Source organism: Malaclemys terrapin, chromosome 8 (assembly GCF_027887155.1).
Source record: "Malaclemys terrapin pileata isolate rMalTer1 chromosome 8, rMalTer1.hap1, whole genome shotgun sequence".
NCBI classification, from domain to species: domain Eukaryota; kingdom Metazoa; phylum Chordata; order Testudines; family Emydidae; genus Malaclemys; species Malaclemys terrapin.
The window spans coordinates 1195594-1204851 of record NC_071512.1 but is presented as its reverse complement, the minus strand read 5'-3'; the positions used below and the strand labels follow the sequence as shown (position 1 = coordinate 1204851).

Sequence of the window (9258 nt, the reverse complement as noted above, 5' to 3'; positions counted from 1 at the left end):
CGGTTGGGGCTCTGGGCGGCGCCCGGCGGGACGGGGCCCTGATCCGGTTGGGGCTCTGGGCGGCGCCCGGCGGGACGGGGCCCTGATCCGGTTGGGGCTCTGGGCGGCGCCCGGCGGGACGGGGCCCTGATCCGGTTGGGGCTCTGGGCGGCGCCCGGCGGGACGGGGCCCTGATCCGGTTGGGGCTCTGGGCGGCGCCCGGCGGGACGGGGCCCTGATCCGGTTGGGGCTCTGGGCGGCGCCCGGCGGGACGGGGCCCTGATCCGGTTGGGCTCTGGGCGGCGCCCGGCGGGACGGGGCCCTGATCCGGTTGGGGCTCTGGGCGGCGCCCGGCGGGACGGGGCCCTGATCCGGTTGGGGCTCTGGGCGGCGCCCGGCGGGACGGGGCGCTGATCCGGTTGGGGCTCTGGGCGGCGCCCGGCGGGACGGGGCCCTGATCCGGTTGGGGCTCTGGGCGGCGCCCGGCGGGACGGGGCCCTGATCCGGTTGGGGCTCTGGGCGGCGCCCGGCGGGACGGGGCCCTGATCCGGTTGGGGCTCTGGGCGGCGCCCGGCGGGACGGGGCCCTGATCCGGTTGGGGCTCTGGGCGGCGCCCGGCGGGACGGGGCCCTGATCCGGTTGGGCTCTGGGCGGCGCCCGGCGGGACGGGGCCCTGATCCGGTTGGGGCTCTGGCGCTGCCAGGATACACTAGCTAAGCGCTAACACCAGCTCGCAGCGTGTGGCGCTTTGCCGGCCTCAGGAGGGATCAGGCAGCTCTCGGTGCTGGGTGGTGAGAACATCCAGGCTGACACAGCGCGAGGATCAGACTAATCCGGGCTTTAAGCCTGCTGCTGCGCGGCGCGCCTGGCGCTGCCTGGGGCGGGGGCTACTCCAGGCCTTGGGCCTCCGTCTGCCGGCCCCGTTCGCAGACGGCCCCCGGCCGACCCCTTCTTCCTCTGCCCCGGTGCACAGTGGTGGGGCGGGGGTGGGCTCAGCCATGGCGCTCCATGGTGAGGTCATGGCGAGTCTCAGGGTCTCGTTCAGCCCAGGACCTGGGGTCCCCCTGGGCCGGTGGAGGTGGAAGGGGGCAAAGAGCCCAGGCGAGGAGCCAGCGCCCGCTTGCTAAGGCCAGGGAGCAGCAGGGCAGGCGGCCGGGCGAGGACCCGCGGAGAGGAACCGAGCCCTGCGCCGTGAGGGCCGAAGCCAGGCCTGGGGGCTGCTCTGGGCCCGGGGGCATTTGTGGGTATTGAGGGCCCATGGCTGGTGCCCCTGGGAGGGGGAGGTGCCCCCGCGCCGTCCCGCCTAGAGGCAATGCTACACGGGCCCTTCTCCCCCACAGCCCGTGGGCAGGCCGGGAGCTCAGCGCGGGCCCTGCCCTGGGAGGGGCCTGACAGCACTGAGCTGCTCTCCGGTTCCTGCGCCTCCTGCCAAGGCAGAGCGCCCCCGGCCGGGTGTGCCCAGCGCTGGCAGGAGCCTGGCAGTGCCCGTGGGGCCCTGTGCCAGCTGCTGCAGGAGTGGAGCCAGCTCCCCCTCCCCTGCGGCTCCGCAGCAAGAGGGAGAGGGAGCGAAATTGAAAGTGATCTCCCCAATCTGTATTAATTAGGCTCTATTAACTCGTCAGCATGCCGGCTGTGCCACGAGCCAGCGCGGGGCTGCAGGGCACAGCGAGCGGGGTGGGCACAATGCTGCGCTGGCTGGGTGACGTGGCCCCTCGGAAAGCACCCCCGGCCCCCCCCCGGGCCTGGTGTTGCGGCGTGCCGGGGTTGGCAGCTCCCCCTCCCCGGTCCCCTCTCCCTCCCATCAGGGACACAGAGCTTGAGGAAAAGCTGGGGGCCGTGAGGGTGAGCAGCCAGTGAGCCTGGCACAGAGGTTGGGGGGGCAGAAGCTGCTCCTTGGGGCTGCGGGGTGGTGCTGGTCAGAGCCTGGGCCAGGGGCTGTGTAGACCAGGGAGCAGGAGGGGCCGCTTGGCCCTTTCTGCCCAAGTGGGCGCTGGCGCTTGGCAGGGGTGGAGAGGGGCCTGCCCAGACAGCTGCGATTCCCCCTCCCCCCTTCCCTCCCAGCGCTGCACTTGGAGCCCTTGTGCCCAGGCTGAGCCAGACACGGGCACCACCCATCCCTGTGCCTGCTCTGCTCTTGGGGAGCCGGGGGCCCCTCTGCTCCCCATCCTCTCCCCCGCACCCGAGTGGCCACTTGTTCCCCAGCCCGGTGCCGCCACCCTGCCTGGCAACTAGCAAACGCTCCCAAGGCGCCAGCTCCATCCTCTGCAACCCTGAGCGCCTGGTGGGGTCTGGGCAGTGCCGCCGAGGGGAGGTAGTGCCATGGGGAGTCAGCCAGCCCCTAGAGAGGAAAGGCCCCATGTCCCATTCCCTGCCCCCTGAGCCAGCCAGCACCTGCCTTGGGGCCAGTTCAGAGCCTGGGCACCCTAGAAGGGAAAAGCCCTGTCCCGTTCCCCCCCCTCAGAGCCAGCCAGCCCCCCATGCTGGGGCTGGATCAAAGCCCGTTCCCCAGCCCCTGAGCCAGCCCGTCCCCGCCCTGGTGCCAAGGCCAGGCTGTGTGATTCCTGCTCAGCACCAGAGCCAGAGCGGGGGCTGCTCTGGGGCAGGGTCTGCGGGCAGAGGGCAGGGCGGGGGCCTGGCTCAGAGGGACAGGAAGGTCCTAGGGGCCCTGCGGAGGGCAGTGAGGGATCGGTGCCAGTGCCTGGTGCCAGCCCAGTGGCTGGGATGTCTCGGGGGGGGGGGGGGGGGCTATTCCAGGGGCAAGCAGCATCCCAGCTCCCCAGCCCGGCCCCAGGCCAGCGGGTGGGTTTTTGCTGGTATTGGAATCACAGCAGCAGAAGCTGGCGCTGGAACCCGTCCCTGGAGGAGAGAAAATAACAACAGCGCAGGGAGCAGATGGAGTGTGCAAAGCACCGGCCCCTCGTGCCAGCGTCGCTCTGCAGGGCCCTGCCAGCTCAGGGCACGTGCGCGTGCAGGGCTGAGTGTGCGCAGGGCTGTGTGCTCTCCCCAGCAGGGCTGGGGCCACCTCCCATCGGGCTCTCTCTGGGCTGTGAGGAAATGGGACGTGGATTCTAAGAGGCTTCACCCCCCCCCCAGCTTTGCCCATATGAGCCAGGCGTGCCCCCGAGGGGCAGGGCCCTGAGCAGGAACGGGATGTCCGGGCACTGGCACCCAATGGAGAGCAAGTGGGCTGGGGAAGCAGGACCATCCCACCCCCCTTGGTGCCCCCATTATCCCACTAGGGCGGCTCCGTGGGCAGGGAGTGGGAGGGGAGGGGGGCACGGGCCAGGTCCCCCTTTGTCACTAAAGCCAAGCAGGAGGGAAGCATGGTGGAGGGGCCCTGAGAGCCAGCAGGCAAAGTCCCCAAAATGCTCCTGCAGATGAGTGAGGGTACGTGTGTGTGCACCTGGTGCAACCCGGCACCCACGTGCACTGCTTGTGGGCCTAGCCATGTGCGTGTACATGCGTGTGGGTGCGCACAGGCATGGCCACATGTTCACACCTGTGCTCACGCCTGCCTGCACCCCACCCTGCCGGGCTCGCCCGCCCCCCAGGGCTGTCCTGGCCTCTCCAGGAATGACAGATCATGTCGTGTGATGAAACCTCCAGGAATACAGCCAACCCAAACGGGCAGCTGTCTCCCTGGCACCCCGGCTCCTGAATCCCAGCCACGCACGCCCGGCGTGCTGCCCACAGCGACCAGGCAGCCACCAGACTCCCCCCCGGCCCCCGGGCCTGAAGGCCCTGTGCAGCTTTCCTACGCCTGTGCATCCCCGGGGGTTGGCGAGGGGGCACCACAGGGCCAGGGCAGAGGCGAACTCTGCTGGGGGAGGGGCTGGGGAGGGTAGAGCCCCCCTGCCCCACGGAGCAGGGGGCTCTGGGTCATTTCCCCTGAGGGAAGGTGGGTCTGCCCTCCCTGGCCTGGTCTCCAGCCCCTTGACTGGCCCTTTCCATCCAGGCTAGACGCAGAGGGAGCGAGCCGGGGGCCAGGGTCAGGCTGGTTGTGGCTGGCTGCACCGCCTGGGACCCTCACTGTGCGGACCCCTGGGCCTGGCGCCCCCAAACGCAGCAGGGGGGCCACTGGCAGACAGTATCCAATGCTCCCAGGGCCTGGCAGGGCCCCCGGGCATCGTGGCAGGGTGGGGAGGGGCACTGCATGCCGGGCCGGTGGGTGCTGCAGGCTCGTCTGGGGCACGGCGGGTTTGCCAGATCAGGGCTAGGCTGCAGCCGTTGGCTGCTGGGCCGGGAGAGGCTGGTGAATGGCGCATGGGCTGGGGAGCTGGAAGCAGCTTTGTCTCGTGCCAGCCTGTCAAACGCTGCATGTGCTGGGCACCCCAGCCGCCGTGCCCGGCGCCCCTGGCTGCCAGGCATGTGCCTGGACACAGGCTCTCTCGTTGGCTCCTCTGTGAGGTCAGACTCCTCACCGGTGAGCTCACTGGTGTCTCCACGGCAACCCCGGTGAGCTCATGCACGGCGCTGGTGACTTCAGCAGGAGCAGATGGAGCCGAGAGAAGCAAAAACATCCTGTTTTTGTGCAAATGCTGATAAGTAAGGCTGGGAACCCGCGGGGGGCATGGCGGTGCCACCCTGGTGGCACTGGGCGCTGCTGCCCACGCAGGGACCGGAGACTGAACTGCCCCCCATGCTCAGCGATGCCCTGGCCTCCAGCGCAGAGCCAGGGCTTTGCGCCCGGAGTGGCTGTGATCCCGGGGCTCCTGGGGGTGTGGGGCAGCAGGAGGGCGCTGCCCAGGGCACAGGGGTCGCAGCTCCAGCCCATGGTCCAGCGCCCGGCCCCGCCAGGGGCCTGGCGCCTCATTGGCTTTCGAGGGCTCGTGGCAGCCGAGACGCCGGCTGGTTCCGTGAGATTTCAATCAGATACAAAGAGCCTGGTGGGTGTGCAGCCTGCCCGGCTCCCACAGCACCCCCAGCGAGTGCCAGAGGGCAAAGGGGCCGTGCGGGCCCCGCCCGGGCTGCACTGGTGATGCTGCTGCTTTCAGCACGGCTGGAGCGTCTCTCCACTGGCGCTGGGAACCAGCTGCTGGGCAGACGTACCCGGGGGGGACACATGGGAGGTCCCTCTGCAGCTGGGGCTTTCCCCGCTCTCCTGGGGAGCTGGGCTGGGCCATGCCGTGGCCTCCCTGCCAGATGCCATATTGCCAGCCCTGGCAGCTGTCTCCCAGGCAGGTGTTGGGAGCAGAGGTGGGAGCAGGGCCTCGCGCTCAGGCTGCACCTGCCCCGGCTGGGAGCCCGGGCCCAGGCCACCTCTGGCCTTGGCTGGGAGGGGGCCCCGAGGGCGGTGGGCCAGGCTGCCTGGGCCCATCACCAGGATCAGAGCCAGGCCGGCGGCCAAAGGCTGGCGCTGCCTGAGCCCCGGGCCCAGCTCTGCCTGGAGGGGGCTGCGCAGGGGGTCCCTGGGCCCGGCTGAGAGCGGGAGGGAGGCAGCTGCCAGCGCCCAGGGGAGCAGAGTTTACTTCTCCCACTAAAGCTCTTCAAGGCATCAGAGCAGCTTGTTAATTGCTCATCCCCCGGCGCCACTAATGAAATTAACTCTGCCCAGCGCACAGCAGGCTCCGCTGGGAGCACACCACAGCCCCACCCCTGCCCCACAGTGCCCCCCCACGTGCCCCATCTCCTACCCCACAGTGCCCCTCCCGCTCCCACCTCGTCCACCCCCCCACAGTCCCCTCCCCACGTGCCCCATCTCCTACCCCACAGTGCCCCTCCCGCTCCCACCTCGTCCACCCCCCACAGTCCCCTCCCCACGTGCCCCATCTCCCACCCCACAGTGCCCCTCCCGCTCCCACCTCGTCCACCCCCCCACAGTGCCCCACCACGTGCCCCCTCTCCCACCCCACAGTGCCCCTCCCGCTCCTACCTCGTCCACCCCCCCACAGTGCCCCACCACGTGCCCCATCTCCTACCCCACAGTGCCCCTCCCGCTCCCACCTCATCCACCCCCCCACAGTGCCCCCCCACGTGCCTCCTCTTCAACCCCGCAGTGCCCCCTCCCGCTCCCACCTCCTCCATCCCTCCCCTCCCCCACAGTGCCCCCTCCCACTCCTACCTCATCCACCCCTCCTCTCCCCTACAGTGCCCCACCTCATCCACCCCTCCCCTCGCTCACAGTGCCCCCTCCTGCTCACACTTCCTCCACCTCTCCCCTCCCGCACAGTGCCCCCCACGTGCCCCCTCCCCTTCCCCACAGTGCCCTCTCCCGCTCCCAGCTCCTCCACCCCTCCCCTCCCCCGCAGTGCCCCCTCTCCTACCCCGGCAGAGCTGGGGTACAGGGGGAGGGGCCTGCACAGCACCTGCTGACCCTTTGCTGGCTCTGGCTGTTCACAGTCTTTGCCCTCCTGATTGCCATCCTCCCGCTTCTCTTGCTGGGAGCCCCGGGGACCTGCCAGAGGGGCCCAAGGTCGGGTGACTGGCAGGGCATTTGTGGGTGGTGTTTCCATGGGGACCGGGACAGGAGCTGCACCACTGCCCTGCCCCCAGGAGCGCTGCCCCCCACCTGCTGCTGGGCCCGCAGCACAGAGCCCGATGGGAGGGGACAAAGCCGCAGCTCGCTGGGGCCCCTTGGCCGCACGGCGCCTGCCTCTGCCGTGGGGCCCATAGGGGACAGCTCGGGCAGCCGCGGGGGTCCCATCCCAGCAGGCACCTGCACTGCACAAGGGACAGCCGTGGGGCACCATGCTGCAGGGCTGCACCTGCTCCAGGGCTCCAGCGCCCACCCCCGGGAGCAGCGAGCTGAGATGGTGCCCACCTGCCTAAGGGGCATAGTAGGCCTTCGCCTGCACCGTCCCAGTTCTGGCACATCCCTTCTCATTTGGGGAGGGGCCCTGCTGCTCCCCCCCCCGTCGGGTGACCCGTGCAAGGCAGCTCAGGTCAGCGTGCTTTGGAACACGCGGGCCAGAATATGGGGGTTTCTATGGAAACCCCGACTCAGCCTGGCGTCAGCGCTGCCCGACGGCGTGCCGTCAGCTGGGCGAAGGGGCAGCCCGTGGGGGGCAGGAGACGGGCTAGAGGGGAGCGTGGTTCCCTTCCACACAATGGCCCAGTTTCCATGACATTTGAAGTGCAACACGCCGCAACATTTGCTCTTTAACGCTGCTCCAGCAGGGCAGAGCCAGGCGCCCGCCGGAGGCCGGCTCACTGCCCAGCTGCCTGGCTCACAGCGGACATCCTGGCCACGGGCCCTTCCCTGCCGGGGGCCGTGCCGCTGCAGGTGCTCCCAGCTGGCACTGTCTGGGCCCCGGGGACTGTGCCGCCACTGCCCAGTGTGGCCTGGCCCAGGCCACGAGGTGTGTCCCTGAGCGGCTTCCAGAGCAGCAACACCTGCAGCCCAAAGGCCAGCGAGAGCAGGGCCCCCAGCCCAGGGGAGGGGCATACTTGGGTGGGTGGGTGGGGGTCTGTGTGTGTGGCCTCTGGGGGGGGCTCTACAGGTGGCATGGGGGGCTGTGCACCCATCTGTGAAGCGCCCCCCGCTGGAGCCCATCATCGCCTGTGCCTTTAGCCGTGGAGAGCAGCCCATGGGCGCCCGGTGAGTGTATTATCAAGCTCCCCCCAGCCCCTCCCGGCGTGTGTCTAGGGTGCCCAGGCTGCTGCTTGGCGTGCGTGATTGGCAGCCCCTGCTCCAGAGACGCCCAGCCCAGGAGCCGGACAAGACCCGATGGCCGGGGCGGGAAGCTCCAGCTCCGTCACTCCCAGGCTGGAGAACTCAGCTCCATGGCCCCAGGCTGCCTCCCTGCCTGGACTGGGGCACCGTCTGCTCCTGGCTGGCCCGGCACCCCGAAGCCGATCGCAGTGCACTCCCCATTGCCGGTCTCTGCTGCCCCTCTGCCTCAGACGGCCTGGCCCAGGGCCCCAGGCACAGGCCGGAGCCAGGACCCAGATCAGACCTTGCCTGACACTGACTTGCTCTGTGACCCTGGGATCACTTGCCCTTGACTGCCTCGGTTTCCCCATCTGCACAATGGGTGCAATGGGCGGGACAGCCCACGGGGCAGCCGGGCAGGGATGTCTGTGAAACAGGAGAGATGAGCAAAGGGCCATTGGCTCCTACCTGGTACTGGGAACGAGTCTGGATGGGCCGGTTACCCTGATCCAGGCGGGGGGGATGGGCCGGTTGCCTCGATCCGGGCGGTACGGGGGGGGGGGGGGGGGGGATGGGCCGGTTACCCTGATCCAGGCGGGGGGATGGGCCGGTTGCCCCGATCCGGGCGGTACGGGGGGGGGGGGGGGATGGGCCGGTTACCCTGATCCAGGCGGGGGGGATGGGCCGGTTGCCCCGATCCGGGCGGTACCGGGGGGGGGGCGGGGGGACGGGCCGGTTGCCCTGATCCAGGCGGGGGGGATGGGCCGTTGCCCCGATCCGGGCGGGGCCGGGGGGGCGAGGGGATGGGCCGGTTTCCCGGCGGGGGGGGCCCGGCCCGCCCCGCACCAGCTGTTGCTCGCTGCGCTCCGCTCCGCTCCGCGGCGGATCCAGTCCGCGTTTTGCAGTCCTGCCGGGCTCGCCCCCTCCGCAGCGCCGGCACCGGGCTGGGCCAGTCGCTCCCCGGCAGCTGCGGGCTCGGGACCCGCCGCCCGCTCCCCGCGAGCCCGGCCATGGGCTGCCGCGCGCCGCGAGCCCCGCGCCGGCTGGGGCGCTGAGCGGGGCGGGATGGCCGCGGCCGCGGCGCTGTGGCGGGTCCTGCTGGCCGGATCCCTGCTCGCCGCCCGCCCGCCCGCCGGTGAGTGGGGCCGGGGGGCGGGGGGACCCGGGCACGGACCGAACTGTGCAGCCCCCGCACCGAGAGCGCAGCCCCCCACCCCGGGCAGCCCCGCACCGGAGAGCGCAGCCCCCCCTGCGCAGCCCCCGCACCGAGAGCGCAGCCCCCCACCCCGGGCAGCCCCGCACCGGAGAGCGCAGCCCCCCCTGCGCAGCCCCCGCACCGAGAGCGCAGCCCCCGGCCAGCTCTGCGCGTCCCCCCCCCCCCGCGCAGACCCCGGCCAGCTCTGCGCGTCCCGTCCCCCCCCCCGCGCAGCCCCCGGCCAGCTCTGCGTACCCGCCCCCCCCGCGCAGCCCCCGGCCAGCTCTACGCACCCGCCCCCCCGCGCAGCCCCCGGCCAGCTCTGCGCGTTCCCCCCCCGCGCAGCCCCCGGCCAGCTCTACGCGCTCCACCCCCCCCTTCCCCGCGCAGCCGCGGGCCAGGTCCCCCCGCCGAGCAGTCCACGCCAGCTCTGCACGCCCCCCGCCCCCCGGCCATATCTGCGCTCCCCCTCACTGCAGCCCCCGGCCAGCTC

At 71.4% G+C, this 9258-nt stretch overlaps 1 protein-coding gene across 2 annotated transcripts in view; it reads left to right on the top strand.

Annotated features, from left to right (window-relative positions):
• Window positions 1–8602: 8602 nt before the first annotated feature.
• UNC5A (unc-5 netrin receptor A) overlaps window positions 8603–9258 on the top strand; it is a 45945-nt gene continuing 45289 nt past the window's right edge. For both annotated transcript variants that reach the window (XM_054037348.1, XM_054037347.1), the window contains exon 1: window positions 8603–8705. In XM_054037348.1, the coding sequence (XP_053893323.1) occupies window positions 8636–8705 (70 nt within the window). In that variant the 5' untranslated portion in view covers window positions 8603–8635. The remainder of the gene's footprint in view (window positions 8706–9258) is intronic.